Source organism: Cheilinus undulatus, linkage group 9 (assembly GCF_018320785.1).
Source record: "Cheilinus undulatus linkage group 9, ASM1832078v1, whole genome shotgun sequence".
NCBI classification, from domain to species: Eukaryota; Metazoa; Chordata; class Actinopteri; order Labriformes; family Labridae; genus Cheilinus; species Cheilinus undulatus.
In genome coordinates, this window is record NC_054873.1 from 39995477 (window position 1) to 40015814 (window position 20338).

Sequence of the window (20338 nt, forward strand, 5' to 3'; positions counted from 1 at the left end):
TCACAGACAGTGTGCGGGATAAGTCTGTCATATGCAGGAACAGCAGAATCATCAGGCTCATCATTTTCTGCTCTAGGAGTTAAAGTTGCTATGCGAGACAGCCTTTGCATTGCAAAGAACACAGAGTTCCAGCATGTGTCATTTGGTAACACAAAGCTGATACCAAGCTTTTCCATCACAAAACCAGATGCTTTTGGGCTCCATTTAACTCTGTTCCACGGAGCAGATGCTTTAGCAAAAACTGCTCTTAACAGTGTTTTGCATTTTCTTTCTGTTACCTTTTGTGTGTCCTTTGCCACTAGATTTAGAGTATGAGCCATGCACCTCCTGTGAGGAGGAAGGCAAGGATCCTCCAAAGCTGAAAGAGTATGCAGCTCCATTACATCCTTTTCCTCTGAACTCTACCCTGCAGCAGCATCATCATCATCAGGAGCAGTGGATCCTGATGCATGTGCTTCCTCAGCTGCTTCATACTTAGCAGCTGGTTCTGGGTCATGCTGCAACAGCCTCTCCAAAACAGTTGAAAGCTTTAACAAAGTTTGCAGCGTTGTCTGTCACAGTGCACACAATCTTGTTTTGAATTTTGAATTCATTATACACAGCTGACAAGGCTTTTGCTAAAACAGCATGTGTGCGAGCTCCTCTCATGCGTCTGCAGGCAAGAACTGCAGAGCTTCTCTGTGACACATCCTCCTTGTTTAGCCAGTGAATTGTGATGCCGCTATACGTCTTGTTTACAGCAGACCAACAGTCTGCTGTTGTGCATACAGCTCAACTTCGGAAAGTTTAGCTTTAAGTTGGCAAATACTGTCACTGAATGCCTTGTTCAACAGAGTTTGTACCAGCTTTCTTGAAGGCACACGCGCGAGTGGCTGCAAGCCTGTGATTAGCCAGACAAACGCTGGCTTCTCTACCTTGTTTAAAGGCTGCAGCTCCTTAACAATGTAGTCCAGTACAAGCTTCAACAGCTGGTCCTTTACAGAATGAAGTTGTGGTCTGTGCGGAGCACTGCAGCTGAAGATTCATGCAGGCATATTGCTTTTGGACAACTTTTTCATAAAGTCATTAATACACTGCAGATAATTACCCAAAGCAGCCGCGTGTTTCAGTTTGATGTGCCGTTTCAAATTTGAAGTTGAAGTCACTGACGCTCAGACTTGTTTCTTTAAGGCCGGTGGGCATAACTTGCACAAGAATGTTATGTTTTTTCCATTAGGATCTGAGTTGGTTTGATCGTAGAATTCTTTTAGATGTTCATAATTACTGGCTCCTGTCATACTGGAGGCTCGACTGCCGATGTCACATGCTACTGCGTTAGTCACATTAGCCATATCTGGCGCTGCATGCCGTAAATCGGACTTGGCTGCTGTAAATAACTTCGGCTACCGGAAATCACACTAATGCCTTTGTAAAACAAAGACCTCGGCAATTCCCGGTACCATTTGGAATATGAGCGCTCTCTTTGCTTACCGAGTGAACTGTGCTCACGTCTTAGTTCATGAATTGAAAATTGAACTGTACAGCTTACCGTTCAACAAGAAAATGAGCGCTTTCATTGAACACAGTCACTTAAACACGTTTGGACAAAACTCGTTCAGGCACAACGCTGGAAACCAAGTCACCCAATTAAAAGCTGTAGGATGTTGGCTGCATCTCTGGCAAAGGTGCACAGGGCGATGGCAGTTTAGACACAGCTGACAAACACTGGGTCGATATTGGCACTGTATCAGCGGCAGCTGACACGGGAGCTGGGAGCTGGTTATGACATGCACACTGTCTCAGCACTACAGCTTGTTTCATCAGTTTTAGTACAACTGATGAAGGAGCAGGCGGCAGCGGCAGGGAAGGGCATAACGTCTCGGTGGGAGATGCAAGCTTCGGTTGTCCCAGTCTGCGTTGCAGCCTGAGGACCAAAGTTACCTTTTAAGCTGCCTGTTGATCCCACTGCCATGTTCAGCCCTGGAGCCCAGGTGATGTTGCAGCATGCCCAGGAGGCACGTCGTTGTGCCCATGAAGTTTCCGGTGCACTGGTTAGGTGTCACAGGTGGTGTGGCGCTGGACAGCTAGCCCCCCTAGTGGCACAGGGGCCAAACTGGGGACCTGAGGGCCACCTTGGATGCACAACATGGCAACGGCTGAGGCAAGGGCAAGCTGAACGAGGGGACCCAGGTCAGAAATCGACCTAAGCCCCCACCCCAGTCCTGACGCCAGTCAGGCTGGAGCACGCCTGGCAGCTTGGACAGCACTGGGTGAGAGCCCCTTGGTAGTTTTGACTATGACCCAGGGGTATCGTATTCAGTTTGCTCGTTGCCCAGTGACCTCGAAAACACCAATGGTCTTCACGGTGGTGGATCCACAACACAAGGCCATCCCAAAAAGGGATGGGAATCTTCATCCCATTTTAGATCTGAGAGGACTGAACAAATTTCTCAGACATCTGCTATGCAGGATGCTGACAGTCCCAAGGGTGAGACAGTCCGTCTGCAGAGGAGATTGGTTTGTCAACATCAATCTGAAGGATGCCTACTTCCAGATTCCGATCTGGGAAGGGCATTGGCAGTTCCTCAGGTTCACCTTCAATGGCAGAATGAATTCAAAGTCCTGCCTTTTGGGATATCCCTTGCTCCACACACCTTTACCAGGTGCATGGAAGCAGCTCTGTCGCCAATGCGAATGAATTACCTGGACGACTGGCTTCTATGTGTGCATTCAGAGGAGCAGTGTCCGGCTCCCCTGTCCCTGCTCCTGGATCATTTACAGTGCCTAGGCCTGCATCTCAACTGGGACAAGAGCAGGCTGGTACCATCACAGAGGATGCAGTTCCTGGGCCTAACATTGGACTCCCAGGCTGCGTTGTTGACCCTGATTACGGAGATACAGGTTTCTCTAATGAGCTGTCTGTCCCAGTTCAAGCTTGGGGCCAGAGTCAAATGGAGGCTGTGTCTCCACCTTCTTGGGCTCATGGCCTCACCAGTCCAGGCTGTGCCATTAGCCCTCTTGCATGTGTGCCCAGAACAGAGATATCTCCTGGGGTTAGGGTTGAGCCCCAGGAGCAATGTACATGCCACCATGCTCGTCACCAAACAGTTAAGGCTGGCCTTACATTGGTGGGAGAGCAGGGCAAATATCTGCAAGGGCAGCATGCTGGGGCCAGTGACACATTGCTACCTGTTGGAAACGGATGCTTCACTGACAGGTTGGGGGGCAGTGCACAGGAGGCGTGGTGTCAGTGGTCGCTGGAACCATCTCGGCCCAGGCCCGCATATCAACCTCCTGGAGTTAAAGGCGGTCCATCTGGCCATTCGCCATTTCCTCCCAGACCTTCAAGGGCAACACATGCTAATAAGAACAGACAGTGTGACTGTGACTGAAGCTGTACACTTTTCCTCCTTCATACTCCTCCCAGCCCTCCTGCAGAGAGTGTGGATGGAGGAGATGAGAGTCATCCTGGCCCCACATTGGCCTTACATGACTTGGTCTGCTGACATCCGTCACTGTTGGACGGGACTCAATGGGCGCTTCCAGTGCAGCAGGACTTGCTGTCACAGGCTCAGGGGACTGTGTTCCATCCCTTTCCCCAGGGCCTGAGATTTTGGGCCTGGCCCCTGAGAGGATCAAGCTGTTAGCGTTGGAGCTGTCTCAGGAGGTGGTCCATACACTCCAGGGAGCTCGTGCCTCATCAACAAGGATGCTGTATGGGCACAGGTGTAGGGTATTTATGGCATGGTGTAGGGAACATCAAACTGACCCTCTAGCATTCTCTGCCCCTGAGATCCTACAGTTCTTGCAGGGGCTCTAGGAGGCAGGAAAGTCGCCCTCCACCTCAGGGGGATGTTTACAGCTATCAAGGCGGCTCATGTGGCACCAGTTATCTGATGAAGTGGGCCGTCTTGTGTCCCAATTCCTAAAAGGGGCCAGAAGACAGGTTGGACATCCTTGTAGGCCTTCTCTCCCTCCCTGGGACTTAGAGCTGGTCCTACAGGCCCTGGGACGGAGACCATTCAAGCCATTGGACTCCGTGGACTTGAAGTGGCTGTCCCTTAGGACTGCCCTACTGCTGGCACTGGTGACTGCCAGAAGGGTTGGAAAGCTACAGGCTCCCTCTGTTCATGGAGATCTGTGCAGATTTCTGCCTGAAGGGGCAGTGGTGGTCTTGCAGCCAAATCCAGCATTCCGACCCAAGGTCCTCACAGACACTCACATGAACAACAGGTGGAACTCTGGTCTCTCTGCTCAGGGCAGGATGAGAATGGTGAGTGCACACTGCTATGCCCGGTCAGGGCACTGAAGGTGTATGTGCACTGGACACAGGCTCACAGGAAAACAGATCAGTTGTTTGTCTGTTATAAACCAGAGCATCTTGGTCAACCGCTGTCGAAAGCCCGTCTTTCCCACTGGATTGTAGAGGCTATTCAGCAGGCATATGTGGACACAGGAACACCTGGTCCCACAGGGGTGTGAGCTCACTCCACCCGGGGCATGGCTGTGTCTTGGGCGTTGTTGTGTGGTGCATCTCTGAGTGAGATCTGTGCTGCTGCCACGTGGTCTGTCCCCTCTACATTTGCCCGGTTCTATCAAATTAATGTGGCCACAACCACATCCTTCAGTGAACGGGTGCTTGGTGGAGCCCAGAAACAGCGACATTGGCCATTTTTATGTTCCTTGTCCATCAGCCTGGCATGGCTGATTGGAGTGGCCCTTCACCCCTTTAGCCTAACCCTAGCGTTTTGCTGGGTGGGCTAGCCCTGGTAGCGTCTGGCGTCTTGGCTGTACATAGCAGTAATTTCTTCTAGATGTCCTGCTAATTTAGGGGTGTGTACATAGTGTATATAGTGGTTGGTTGTATATAGTTCACTGTCATACACGTTGGTGATTCCTTTGAGAGCACATCCATATGGATTTTGTGTATTTTTCTTTAGAGCACTCCTGGTGGCGGCAACGTGTCATTTGAAGGATACACAGTTCACCTCATGTAATGAGGCTGGGGCTGCTCTATCCCCTTGCGGGGTGTCTTACAGAGGCATACATATAGAATATCTAATGGAGTGGAGCGATAACCTCGATACAATAGAGAACATTCGGTTACAGAATGTAACCATGGTTCCCTGACTGAAGAGACTTTCTCTCCAGCTTGAGGCGGCTCAGGGATTCCTTCCATCAAAATTTTAATCAATGACAGCGAGGAGCACAGATGCTTTTATGCTGTCATTAGCCACCATAGGTGGATTGTCTTAAAGCTAATTATCCACCTGACCAGTGGGTCATATGGAATATGTTACATATGGAATATGTAACAGAGTGGAGAGATAGTCTCTTCACTCAGAGAACCATGGTTACATTCTGTAACCGAAGGTTCTTTGTCCATGTCAGTAGTCCTTCCTGAGTTGTTTCTGTGCTTCCCAGTGTTTTCTAGAGTTTTCATTGTGCCCTTTGTTTGGCCATTTTTGAGCGCTTTTTTACAGTGGCCCTGAAGGCAAACAGGATTAATATTTCAAAAATGCAAAATAAATTTCACAAAACACAAATACATTTCACAAAACACGAATATATTTCACAAAACACAAATACATTTCACAAAACACGAATATATTTTACAAAACACAAAAATATTTCACAAAACACAAATACATTTCAATATATTTCACAAAACACAAATATATTTCACAAAACAAAAATACATTTCACAAAACACAAATACATTTCAATATATTTCACAAAACACAAATATATTTCACAAAACAAAAATACATTTCACAGAACACAAATACATTTCAATATATGATATGATATGATGACACTGTTTATCATAACATAATTTAGTAGCCCATCATAATACTACCAGCCACCCTGGTTAGCTCATATCTACATATCTACATACCTGTTGTGTTTTTGCACTCCTTGGACAAGTCTGTGTGTTTGTGACTGAGGATGTTGGAGACACCTGCCCTCTTAAAGGGGTGGCCAGGGTGGCTGGTGCAACCCCTAAAATGTGATTGTGGCCACCCCTGACACCACTCCATAATTTTTGCAACGTCACTGGCTTAGATGCCTTGAAGCTTCTGGCATCCGTGTTGTTGTATTAGATATGAAATAGCCAATCAGCCAATGAAATGAATGTGTTAAGCCAATCCACGGGGGGCTTCCATATTGAACTTTGGATCCTAACAGCCTGCTTACTAAGCTTGACTTCCTGTCAGCTTGCTAGCTAGCATTCTGGTCGACAGAAACGTAGCCTTTGCCTGCCGAGCTTTCTGTCAATCAAATGAGACATGCCAATCAGTCCGCAGTGAGGTTTTTCCAAAATATTATCTAAACCATTGGGGTACAAAAAAATTCACATCCTGTACAGTGAAGACATTAGCTAATGAGACAGGTGTTTTTTGTTTTTTTTTTGATCCAGGCTGTAACCCAATTTATTTCGAGTGTGAAAACTGGCTTTTTAACAGAAGATCAGACGGGACTTCTGGTGTTCCTGCAGCCAGCCTCAAGTGGACACTCGCTGTACTGCAGTTTTTTGCATTTCCACATTGGCTTCATTTTTCAGGACCAGAGGTTGCCACTTGATGCGGACACAGGAGCTAGGGGGTGGCTACATGGGCTTAAGCCGCAGATGTTTTCATAAAAGCCCCTTCTGTTAAGTTGTTGATTGTGTGTGAACTGGGGATGAAGTGAATGGTCTTGTCAACAAATTGAAATCTTTGGTAGATGAGGAGGCTGCAGTAGCTTAACCAGCTGTTGAAGTTACACATTTATTTAGCCTAAGCCCACTGCTTGTTGTTGTTGTGTCTGCTTGTGTCTTTGCTGTTTCAGTCACACATGCACCACTCTGATTAAAGCTAAAAACACAAACAAGTCTGTCACATGATTTAGTTAGTTTATGGAGCTATAACTGAGAAATATGCATCCTTCACATTTCTGACAACACTCCTTTTTTTAAAGTGGGGGAAACAAAACAGCCTGCCCCCCAAAACAAAAAAAAACAGAAAAAGATAACTTAATTGTCATTTTGAACAAAATTTTGGGTTAAAGCTGTGTTTAAAACACTTTAGTCAGATAAATCATGTAGAATAAAAAAAGATCTAAAAGAGAGAAGATTAAACTTCTACTCAAAATTTAGCCTGGGTAGACCCTTTACTATAGCCCTGTGCACAAAAAGATAAATTCAGGAGTATCAGCGTTTCATCCACACGGAAACGGCATTTGGGAGGCTGTAAACACTACTTTCCGCAACCGGGTCCCAGAGTGGACAGATCTGTAAATGTTCACAGTTTCGTCTCTGTCTGGACAGCCAACTGCATCTTTCTTGAAATGATTACGTCATACATAGCATAACCCACTTAAGCTGTATGCACGGGTCAACCAAAACAACAGTGACAGATTACAGGGTTGTGTTCATGCTGCAGAAGCTACTGAGCTTGTTATGGCTTTTACAATAAAGTCTGAGGCTCCTTTACCACCACCACGAACAAAAAATGGTCAAGGAGAACGATATAATAAGGCAGGGTAAACTGTAAACTGAATTGCCCTTCGGGGATTAATAAAGTCGTCTGAATCTGAATCTGAATCTGATACACCAGATGTTCTTAGATCCATCGTTGAGAACAACCAGAAAGGCAACCAGGAGAAAGTTTTGGGGTTGTTTTCTGTAATCTTCTTCTGGTTTTGGTGCATTTTCGTGGCAGCGTTACAGCGCCACAGCGTTTTCAGTCATTTTCTGTGGTTCTTTAACCTGGTGAACCTCTCATACCCAGCGTTTGGGAAAGGGCAGAGGCATAGAAAAAAAAAAACTCGGAGGGTGATTGGATGAACTGTCGGTCTGACACATCTTTACGGGCCAATCAGAGCGGCGAAACATGACGTAGCCGCTACCGAGGAGTAAACTCCATAGAGAACTGCATAACGCGAACCATGGCAACTGTAGACATGTCAGTACATGACTTTTGTCATTTTTGAAAAGAAAACAACTCAGTGTTGTTTTTTGTTCTTATTTGAACGAAGAAATGCTGTCAAGTTCTGACAAAACTGAGCATCATCCACGCTAATGTCTTCTGCCATATCTGCACCAGCCTCTTGTTGCTGCTTGTTTACGTCACGACTCCGCCACGCCTGAAAGTATTGCCCCTCATTGCTGATTGGTCCTGTCACTTTCTAACCGGGCCCAAATGGTTCAGATGGGAGCTTTGCAAGATGGATTCGCACTTAGAAACATGGATACGGGGGTATCCATCTGCTTTGTAAGGTTAGTGGTTCTGTGCTTACGTGGGCATTCCCTGAAATGATCCCTTGTAATAAAACTTTTTAAAGACTAAACGGAAATCTATCGTTTTCGTCTCCATGTGGACAAGGCCTATATATCTGTTGAAGTATGAGCTGACTAGACTAGAGTGGTTAAAATCAGATAGGACACACTACCTTTTTTACTCTTTAAAATTTTTGGTATTATGAAAGTCTGAGTAGATTTGGTTTCTAATTTATTCAAGAGTACCTGGGTGCCGCTGAGGACCTCCGCTGAGGACCTCCACTTCACACCAGAAGTTAGAAAAAATTGCCGCCATATCACGTCTTCCATTAGTCACTTGAACTTCAAGTGTTCTTCATTGTTTTCTCCGTGTATCGCCATATTAATAGAGGCAAGTCTGTCACATAAGGAAATACTATGTCTATTGGCAATAAATCTTATAACCCTACCATTGGAAAGCCTGTTTATTAACCTTTTAAATGGTGCCAGAGTTGTGATGGACATGTACTTGCAGGATGAGCTGCAGACTCAGTATGTTGGTTGGGCTCATAAAAAATTTAACCAATCCTCTCTGTCAATGTCAAACAACATATTTTGCTGTTACTATTAACTCTTGTTTTGAGCACTGGGTACCCCCAGGTGCTGACAGTCAGGTGCCTGATTGGCACCTGTCAGCACCGGTGAGCAGTGGCCCTGCTACAGTGGTCAGTCTGCATCTGTTCCAAGAATTGGCATGACTCATTTGACTGATCTGGCCCGTGCGATAGAAAACTACAAGCTGGTGTCTTACAAAACCAAGGCAACCATGTGGCATTTTTTGGAGTAAACCCTAGTACCATCTCCAAACTGAAGGTCAAGTTCCATATAACAGGGGATGTCAGAGACAGGCTGAGAAGTGGGTGTCCCAAGAAGATGACACCCCAAGAAGACTGTTTCTTCCCCCTGTCAGCTCTCTACCAGGTCTCATAGGGCTACCAGCACAAATGGGTCTACCATTACTGCCCTTTACTGTCAGGCTCATTAGCGGTGTCAGCAACACATACACTGGAACCTCAGCATGTGGAGGAACATTGTGTTCAAGTCCAGATTCTGCCTACAGCAGTCTGATCATAGGGTCAAAGTGTGAAGAAGAGGTGGAGAACACTATGCTAATTGCAGTATTGATAGAGTAACATCTTTTGGTGGGGGCAGTGTGATGGTGCAGGGCAACATTGCCCTCACTGGAAAATCAAGGCTTCTCATTATTGAGGTGATGAAATAATCTACACAGGTGTTTTTTACCTTGAAGTGAGTAACCATTGTTGTGTTGCCTGTATTAGGAGCACTCGTACAAAGACATTACTGTAATTTTTAAAAGAAGTTTTTAAACTTCAATGAAAAAGCATTTTAACTGATTTGTTTTATAGTGATATTTATCTTACATCTCATATTCCAGACACTGAGTTGCCCTTAGATCATCAAACAAACAGAAAAACAATTAAACCCATGGTTAACCAGTGATCAATCAGATTTATTAATAGAAAGAAACAAAGCTTAGTCCTTGGACAGACAGTCTGGGGATAATTCACATTGATCCACATTCAGACAGCAGAGAAATGTCAAAATGGATGGGACATTATTGGTAAGGAAAGCCAGATCAGATGTTTTCTAAACTTAGTTCTTTAACTCACTTTTCTTCAAAATTCTTGAAAATAACAACTTTGTCAAAAAAAAAGTGTATTTTCACAGTAATAAATGAAACTTCCCTATGTTCTGTGAGAAGAGAGTTATGTAACATGGAACAAATTGCAGCAGCTGAGTTTACTGAAAATACTGAAGTTTAATGGGCTTTTTAAAGAAACTTTTGTGTTTTTCAACTTTAACTTTCATTTAGAAGAGTGGGGTATTACACCCAGAAATACACAGTGATCATCATCATCCTTGTACAATTTATAAATAAAAGTAATTTGGTACAAGAAAATACAATAGCATTAATTAAACAGAGAAATATAGAAAAATGCTCATTAGATAATCATAAATGGATATTGCCAGGAGTATATACACTGCATGGCCAAAAAAAAGTCGCCTCCTGGATTTAACTAAGCAAATGGGTATGAGCCTCCTATTGGATAATTACTGCATGGGTGATTATCTTTCAGCTGGCAACAAGTTATTTAACCCCAGCTGATGCAATGAGTAACTTCTTATTTCTTAAATGATGGATTTTTTCTTCCCTAATGGCACGGGCATATTCCAAGGTGACAATGCCAGGATTCATCGGGCTCAAATTGTGAAAGAGTGGTTCAGGGAGCATGAGACATCATTTTCACACATGGATTGGCCACCACAGAGTCCAGACCTTAACCCCATTGAGAATCTTTGGGATGTGCTGGCGAAGGCTTTGCGCAGTGGTCAGACTCTCCCATCAACAATATTAAAATTAATGCAACACTGGATGGAAATAAATCTTGTGACATTGCAGAAGCTTATCGAAACAATGCCACAGCGAATGCGTGCTGTAATCAAAGCTAAAGGCGGTCCAATGAAATATTAGAGTGTGTGACCTTTTTTTTTGGTGGCAACTTTTTTTTTTGGCCAGGCAGTGAATATTTATAATTAATATTTCAATATTGTAAATTCAACATCAGTGGGTCCTAAAAACTTTAAAATCTGTAAAAATCGTCTTGTTATAAGGACAGTATATTGTTGCCTGACCTGTTTAGATTACCTGCAGTTAAATTCTCTTTATAAAGTAACCCTTTAGTGTGCAAACATGCAGCACTCATTAAATGGTACCTGCATCTTATATTGGATCATTAAATTTATAAACATTACAGCAGCCTATATATCAGTCATTGGTCGTATAGATGTTGCTAAAAAAAAATGTCTGGCCCACAGGACGTCTCATTGGAGCAAATCCAGCCCCCCCAGCTTAACACCCCTGTTTTGCTGCAGTTCAGTATGATTCGGATGAAAAAAATACTGAAAATAGAGCCAATTGTATTTTTATCTTAATAACAAAATAAAAAACCCATGTAATACAACTGATTTGATGCAGAAATACAAATTAACTGCTTAAATTCTTGATGGGACCTTGGGCCAAATACATTTGCTATGATATTGTACCTGAAAACATGAAACCCTAAGAACAGGAGAATACATGAACTTCAGAAAATGATAAAGAAAAGCAATTCGATTGCGCAAAAAAAAAAAAAAAAAAAAAATTAAAAACAGAGAGTCTTTATTGTCATATCTTTCGGAGGAGACGTCAGAATTACATTTGTTTTTTTATTCTCTGTCTAAGGTCGATGCAGTTTGTCCAGCTTGCTGTAACAAACTATTCACTAATACTTAACCTAAAAGATGCTGGTTATAATGCAGATGATCTTACACTGAATGGAGTTAAGTTTGTTATTAGTGGTGCACTGCACACTGTGCTGCTTTTGTTAAATCACATTCATATTGTGGTCATCAAAGAAGTTGAGGTGAGCGATATTAGGGGTGGGGCCTCACATTGCTCTTTGCCTGGGGCGTCCAAGTCACTAAAACTGCCCCTGCACACACTCACACACACACTTCCCAAAACCCACCAACACGTTTACCACCCCACCCAAACTTAACCACCCCACAAACCTATAGTCTCCCTTACCCAGCAGTGAGGCCTGCTGTGTGTATCCTGATCCTGCTGTATTCTCTTACTCACCGCAGAATACAGTCAGAGTAGTAATGAAGTCATGCTATGGCTGTGGCTCCTTGTCCAAGCTGAGATCTTCTTTAAGTAATACCGCGACAAAGATGGCAGAGTTGTTACCTATTTCCTCGGGAATCCCCACAATTCTGATGTTGTTACGGCGTGATCTAGCCTCCAAATACTCGCATTTAATTAAATTTTAATTTCTTGCTTGCAGCTCCGATTGTAGATAAATCCTCACCGAGAGCAACATGTAGTTCAGTCTTGAAAAAAATCCACTATTTTCTTACGTATCTCAGAGAGGAGCTCAAGTTTCAGGGCTGAGGTATTAGCTTGAGGCGGGGCAGAAGAGCACTCTAAATAGGGAGGGGGGTAACATGGGGGCGAGCGCAACCGGAGGACAAGGCCAGAGCACAGTTTGAGTAGCCTGAAGCCACCTCTGCCTCTATTTGACATTTTTAAGTTTCACTAAGAAATACAATTGTTACAATATGCGATCAAAGAACACAGTTTGACGCACACATCTTGCTCCATAGCTAGCTCAATAAGAAGTCCAGAAACATAATTTTAAACCTCCAAACCCTTTGTCTATAAATGTTTCATTAAGTCTACCTTTTATTTTCATTTTTACCATTTTCATTTTTTTCCTCTTTTGTAACTAATCTATTTAATTTTTTGTTTTATTTTATTAATTGCTTTTTATTACATTAATTGTTTGGACCTTATGCTCAGTATAAATCCCTTGTTTGATCATTTTAATACCCTTTTATCAAGAAGTCATCTGTTTTTTATTGCTTTGTATTTTCTAAATGTCTTCTGTAGTTGACTCGACATCATTGTAAATGCAGGTTGCAACCTCTTGAGATATCTTGAGCATAGACAGAGGTCAATTGATTGAAGGCAATCTCAATGCAGAGAGTTACTGAGATGAGATTCTGCAACTATTGGCAGTCCCATATCTCCACAGTCTGGGACGAACTCTATCCTCTATGAGGACAATGCTCCTGCAAGACCTGAGGAGGGCAGCGCCTGGGCACTAAACACTAACTGTGTTCTGTTAGTGGAATAAATGTTAATAAGATTACAGATGTGAGTTGTCTGAATGAACTGTAATAATGATGTTGGACTATGTTGCTTTTGCCACCTTCATTGGTTTCTTTAGTGCCTATTTTACATTATGTCTTTCCTCTTGAGCTGGTGGATGTGTGTTTGCATTTATTTGTCTAAAAGCAAATATCAAAAGGATGATTTTTAACTGTTTTTCTGCCCCAAAATCCTAAATCTTAAATGTTTTTCTTTCTTTTTCATCTACCTGTCCCTCCATCCTTCTCCTGTTTCTTACAGTTGGGGGAGGTCACCATGACTTGATGAGACATGCTCCTTCTCCCTCTAACCTCTCAGCCAGCCTGCAGAATGAAGAGAGAACTAGGAATAAAGACAAAGACGTGATAAATGGAACTGATGGTGATCCTGCAGCCGTGCCATCTTGGCCTGTAGGTAAAATGCTTGCTAAGGACAAAACAGTGGTTATTGCAGAAACAGAGGCAATAGTACAGGCTAAAGCAGGTAGGAACAGCTCTACAAGGTCTGAAATTATTACAGGCACTGGCATCTTGGCTGAAGTCAAAGCTGGAAATAGACTTTTGGAAAGGGGGGGATCTGACCTGAAAACCATGTCCAGTGACCCAGCTCCCTGGTTGGGGCTGAAGAGGCTACAAACACACAGAGAGGGTCAAGAAGAGCTGGCACCTTTCTCATCAGTCCCCACTATTCGGCCAGAGACAGTGGTGCTCCAGAAACCAGCATTAAGAAAACCTTTTGGACTGCTGTCTAAAGCTGCTTGGACAAAAAGCTCCTCCTCATCATTATCCAGGGCCTCCTCCTCACTCTCCTCTACAACCAAAGCTCCCTCTCTGCAATCCTCCTTCACTGCTCCATCCTCTTCAGCCAGTGACAGAGAAAGTCAAACAGTAGGACCAGTTGGTGGGTCTCTGGATTTAGCCAACAGCAACTCCTCCAACAGCAACATCAGCACCAGTTATGGTATGTGTCAGGAATGATCTTTGTTGTCATTTATGATCATAGTTTTTACCTTCAACAGTTGACATCAGTAGAATGTTTTAAAAGCAACAACTGGCAAGTGCTATGCACATGCCTGGTAGTCTTTTTTTCTCTTTCAATGTGGAATCTGTTTCATTTAAGGATCATATTTTAACAAACATCCTGAATAAAACAAAAACAAAGAAAACAAAAGAAAGCAAAGGAAAACATTAGGACACGAATACAGCAATGCAATTTCTCTTTAAGATCAGTTCTACCATCTTGCCATCATTGTCATCATCACAGTGTTATTTTGACAGACACTTTTAATTTAAGTCTTGTCCTAGTTTTAAGATTAAAATGTTCATTAGTTTTAGTCACATTATTTTTGACTATCTATACCTTTTACGGTTTTAGTTTAGTTTTAGTTGAGGAAAACTCAAACATTTTTATCCAGTTGTAGTTTATAGAAAGTGATTACATTTTAGTCTTTACCTTTAGTCAAAACGTGTTCCCAGATGCCCCTTCAACTGTATTGGGTACCATACCATGCTAGTGTGTCTACTATGCACTGCCAAACCTGGGACCCATGCTTTCTACCAATGAGAGGCAGAAGAGCTACGTACATATGCATCGTGTTTAGATAGATTTACCCACAGTGGGAAAACATGGATTTTGAATGTTCAATGAAAACTTTATACATTAAGTCTTTTTTTAGTCTCCCTGATAAAAACTAAACTAATTATAGTCTCTCATGGAAGAAAAGTGGTGGACTAAAATTGTAGTCATAGTCAACGAGATTGACATTGCCTCATCATCAATGTAATCTTCCTCCCCTTCATCTTTATTTTGGTCATTTTAGAGTTGTGCATCTTCTCTTGTCCCCAGTCACATTTATCATGTCAATGATTTGATTTGATTTGAATTAATTTGGCACAACAATGCATCAATGCATGCGTCAAGATAGGTTGTTTCATCACTTTTTCATATTACTGCTCATGGTTACCTTTTCATGAAAAGGGAACAAAGGAAGATTTACACTGTGTGTTTTCCAACCAAAACAATAGTAGAGATGTACGATACTGGATTTTTGTTGCTATCCAATATAGCAGTATTTACAAAACGATTTTAACTAATATCGGCACTGATACTAAAATGAAGTCTAGATCTAAGACATCACTCCTTAAAACACACAATTTAAAGCTTGTGGATGAAAAAATTAGCATATTTTTAGCCAAATTCCCTTTGTAAGCCAGTATCTGCTGATATTAATATCATGCTGATAATATTGTGCATCACTTGCTTACAATTTCAGAAAACAGGGGGAAGCATTAATAAATAATTCACATAATAATTTACTGAGTTAACAGGAACTGTGTAGTATAAACTCTGTGTTCATTTGCAGTATAGATCTAAGGACTCAAAATCCTAAACTTATATTAAATGTATCAGTGATCAAAATGCCCTTCAATATGGTCAAGCCAATATTAATTTGCCTACAGTTATGTAGAGCTCTATGAACGGGTTATGACGGAGATGCAAACAAGCCACTTGATATTTCTCAAAGCCAAGGAAAGATCCTCGAACTACCGTTTATATCATTGACTGTCATCTGTTAGAAGACTGTTCCAGTGTAAAGGATCCTCAAGATATTTCTCAGGACTGAGCCCTTTAAACAGAGAATTTCCAAGGATGCACATATGTATCATCTGCTCACATGAATTATGTGTGTGTGTCTAAAAAAATGGTTCAAAGATCATTTCAGGCCCAAAGCTACTACCTGTTAGTGACGTCATCCTCTTTTCCATGCCATAAGGAAAACCATGGCCTGCAATAAATGTATTTAAAAAGACATTTCTGTTAAATATTGTAACAGCAGCAATAAACAGTACATGCATGCAAGTAAATTACATCTTGAATTTCTTTTTTTTTTTTTTAAGGTTTATTTTGGGCATTTTTGTGCCTTTATTTGATAGAGGAGGATAGCGGATAGAGTCGGAAACAGGGACGAGAGCGAGGGAGAGACATGCAGTGAAGGGCCTCAGGCTGGTTTCAAACCAAGGCTGTCCGCATACATGGGGCACGCCTTAACTACTCAGCCACCTGCGCCCCCATTCTTCAACTTCTAAACAAATTTCTAAAATATCACTGCACCCATATTTTCAATGGTTCTAAGGAGTAAGTGCTGTTAGTCACACAAAGGTAATGGGATATGACATTTTTCACAGTTATCACACTGACGTCAAATTAACACATCGATTTTGATTGATTAATAAGACAACCTATTGCAGGGGTGTCAAACTCAGAGATAAATCTTGAAATCATGAGTTTAGAAGGTCAAAAGATGGGATTTAAAAGCCAGCTAGGAGCTACAAAGGTCAAAATATGAGATAAAATTCTGTATAATTAGTTGAAAAGGTCCAAATATGACTGAAAATTTTAAATAGTGAATCTGAAAGGTCAAAGCATAAGAAGTCAAATTTATGAGTTGAAAATGTCAAAGTATGACATAAAAAACCAAATCACAAGTTAAAGTCGTAATTGTGGTGTGCAAGGTTGAAAATATGGAAAGAAAGCACTCATTTCTTTTCCCACTTTTCTAACTTTTTCAATTTAGTTTTACCTTTTTCTTTTTTATATTTTTATAACTTAACAAGGATATTTTAAATCACCAACAGACACAGACAAGCAAAGTTACCTTTATACAGTGAGGAGCTGCACAGCCTTCATCCAAAAACGCTGATCTAATCTGCATACTTCCCTGTTTAAAAGTTTAATACTGTGTTTCTACTTTAAAACATTGTGAAAAGGGCTGATGCCCCTCAAAAGCATGTTCTTTTATTACAAACTTTCTTGATGTCACTAACAGAAACATCTGTGTGCACTCGCGTGCTATGTAAACGTATCTGTGAAGAATCGCAGCGTAACTTTGGAGACTACAAACAGAGAGACAGAAAGAGGAGGCTGACAGACAGCACAGTCAGACTGAGGGCTGAGGTAGGCCTACAGCTTACAGAATGTCTGTGGGGGGATAAGGGGGGTGCCAGGTGTCAGTAGAGTAACAGATCAGGTACAATACATTATGAATTCACTCTCAATGTGGAAAACAGAGTAAAATATATATAAAAATATACACCACAAAGTATCATTTATATATAGATTTAAATACATAACCAATTACTGTACACACATGGTTATACAGTAAATCTACTGATATTGCAGTCCTGCTCATATTATTTATGTGATTAATTGTGAATAAGTAATCACAAATCCGTAATGAATTCGATTTTTTTTTGTAATTGCTCGACAGGGCTAGTGGGAATAGTTGATGCCTTTAGGGGCATACAATGTCACTTTAAAAAAAAAAACCAACTTCTCCATTTTGGTTGAAATACGGATAATAGTTTATGCATTGTTCAAGGCATGGCTAACATTACCCCAAGCCTGCGCTATGTGGCTGTAGTTTGTCAGGGGACTTAAGTCCCAACTCACCTTTTAAGGTCAGCAGCAGGAATGGCTAGGCCTCTGGAATGGACATACACAGTCCAGCATACAAGTTTAACTGGCCTCTGCACAATGTTAACATTATTTAAAAAAGAAATAAAGGGTTTACATTTTGAAATAGTCAGCATTTTACTTAAATAGTCTAATGTTGCCTTAATGTTGAGAATTTAGGTTGGAAATTGGTTCAAAAATACTGTTTATTCAGCATAAATTTACTTTCTTTACATTACTTTAGGATGGACAATTGCTTTATTCTCAATGTGCCCCCAGTGACACTGGGATCCAGAGAGCTTTTCCCATTCCCCCATGGGTAGCCTTACTATGGCACCTCTTTGTCACAAATACACAAAACCAACAAAATTAATCTATAGACATGGTGCTAAATGCAAAAACAATTCTATAAAACATAATATATCATAATTTGGCTTATGGTAGGTCCTGCCTTTGATTAAATCTACAGGCAATGTAGGTATGCACTGATTATGAACTGTCACTGCATCAATACAGAATTGTACACGTCCATGTCATGATGCATTGTGGGAAAGATTATTTTCAATACCTCAAATTTCTGCCCTCATTCTCCTCTATTTCATGACATCAATGTTTTCCCACCTTGTGTCATTTTATCTGTCACAGTAAAGGGTGACCTCATTAACAAGTTCTCTTTGTATTAAATATTAATTTTTTGCTTCCAACTCAGTAATGAACTAAGTTACTATTGCATTGCTGTTTCAACTGTATCACATCAGACCAGTACATATTAAAGTCACTCTACAAAATGTTTCTGTGTACTTATGTGATGGGAGAATCAGAGGCCATCTTGTTATGTGGATGTCTTTTAGCCTAGGCAAACGAGTTACTATCCGCCTTATTTTGAAGTAAAATCACTTTTCTTTTTATGCAGGTCACTTCATTTGAAATCAAGTGAAATAAGGAAGAAGGGCTTTACATTTTGTGGTTAGAACACTCCATATTTTTTGACACTACTCCAGTTTATATTGCTCAACTCCACTGTCAAAATTCAAGATATATAGTTGCATTTACAGTTATTTCTTAAAGAGTAACAATTTTCTGAAAAATGGACACTGCTGGCTTGGCATAACTAAAACAAGAATAAATTATACTTGGTAGTTATTACAGCTGTTCATTGGTCAACATTCTAGTGTGTGTGTTTAAACTCAAGAGAAAGGGCCATCTTGTAAAAGGGTGTGGATATGATATATAAGTATTTTATTATGTGACCCCCCCCCCCCCAAAAAAAAAAAAAACTTAAATTATTCTTTTGTTTTTTGTTTTCCTCCCTTACAGAGGAGTCAGTGAGCAGCCTGCCAGCCTGGGATCTCCCCACTGTTCCAGAGTCGCTTCTGTCGACTGTGGGTGACCATGATGTAACCCTTCCTGCCAATGTTACCAGCCCTTTTTCCACCCACAAATGGAACACCACTTTGCCCATGCGCACAAGAAACACCTCACGGCTCATGACCACATCAACCAAAACCATAAACACATCTGTATTACCCAGCACCACCTCAACTTTACAGTTATCAACCACTGCAAAAGTGCAAACAACATCAGGATCTGCCACAGTTTCACACCTGAACACTGTGCTCAATGATGGTCTTCAGCCAACAACAGTTACCACAGTGACACCCTCAATGACCACTCTTACTGTGACCACCACTGAGATGATAAAGCAAGCAGTGACCACTGAAAGTGCTGTAACAAAACCACCATATACCACTGCTGCTACTGTAAGACAGCAAACGACAAGCTTAAAAAATGTCACAAAAGTCACTACACTGCCTACAACGCCTTCAACCACAACTGCAACCATGGCTGCAACCACAACTGCTACAACTACCACCACGACCCCAGTACCCCCCACCACCACCACCACAACAACCATGGCTTCTACAACCCCTACTACAACCACTACAACTACTTCACCCACAACTACTGCCACCACTACTACCACCACCACAACGACAACAAAAGCACCTGCCACCACTGAGGTCATCCTGATCCAAACAACCCTACCTTCAACTACGAAAACAGAAACTCCATTCGGAACCAGCTCAGAAGAAAGTCCTCTTCCATGCAACTTAACTAAGAAGTACTGGGTCAAAACAGGTTTGAGCTTTACTCACTTTGAAAGAAAGAAGAATCGGATAAATCAGATAACAATGCAAAAATACTGGAAACTGTAGTTTTTTTTTAACTAGATTCATCAGCTATAGTTTGATTTAAGAATAGGCTTTAAGGCTCAGCGTTAGCTTTGAAAAGTAGCCAAGTAGAACTGCAAACAGATGTCATTGTCCAGGTTTCTGTGTCCTCTGGCAAGTTATTGAATGCCTGACCTCTGTTGGGTTGTAACTAATCAGTATGTCAGGATTTAAGGCAATATTTTTGTCAAAGAATGGTGAAAAATGTCTTGGGCTCTTTTGGAGCATATTGCTCATAGTCACTGCACTCAAATCTTTAATCTTTCACAGTTCTGTCAATCGAGCGACCAGAGAACCGCCTGGACCCTATCCTGAAACAGAACCTTTTTAAGGGACTCAGCCATGCTCTACAGAGGGCTCTGAATGACTCCACTGCCTATGCACAGGTCAGTATCAGTGTTACCCATGGGTTCAGGTTGTAGCAACAGGTAGGCTATTTGGCTTAAAAAGTAACTAGCTAAACTAGATTGTAAACAGGGGTGACAGAAGGTGGAGTCAGTCATCTCATAACCAGAGTGTTGCAGGGTTGATCCCCATCTTCTACAGCCACGTAACAAAATGTCCATGGGAAAGATGATTATTCCCAAATTCCTCCTCCTGCTTTGTCCTTTCGGTGTAAATGTGTATGGATGTTTACGAATGGGATAAGCTTATTCTGATGGC

At 41.9% G+C, this 20338-nt stretch overlaps 1 protein-coding gene across 3 annotated transcripts in view; it reads left to right on the top strand.

Moving 5' to 3' along the window:
- The window catches only part of kiaa1549la (KIAA1549-like a), a 135609-nt gene that overhangs the window by 23737 nt on the left and 91534 nt on the right, over positions 1-20338 (top strand). For all 3 annotated transcript variants that reach the window (XM_041796567.1, XM_041796568.1, XM_041796570.1), the window contains exons 2-4: positions 13254-13952; positions 18762-19583; positions 19946-20061. In XM_041796567.1, coding sequence (XP_041652501.1) covers positions 13254-13952; positions 18762-19583; positions 19946-20061 — 1637 coding nt within the window. The remainder of the gene's footprint in view (positions 1-13253; positions 13953-18761; positions 19584-19945; positions 20062-20338) is intronic.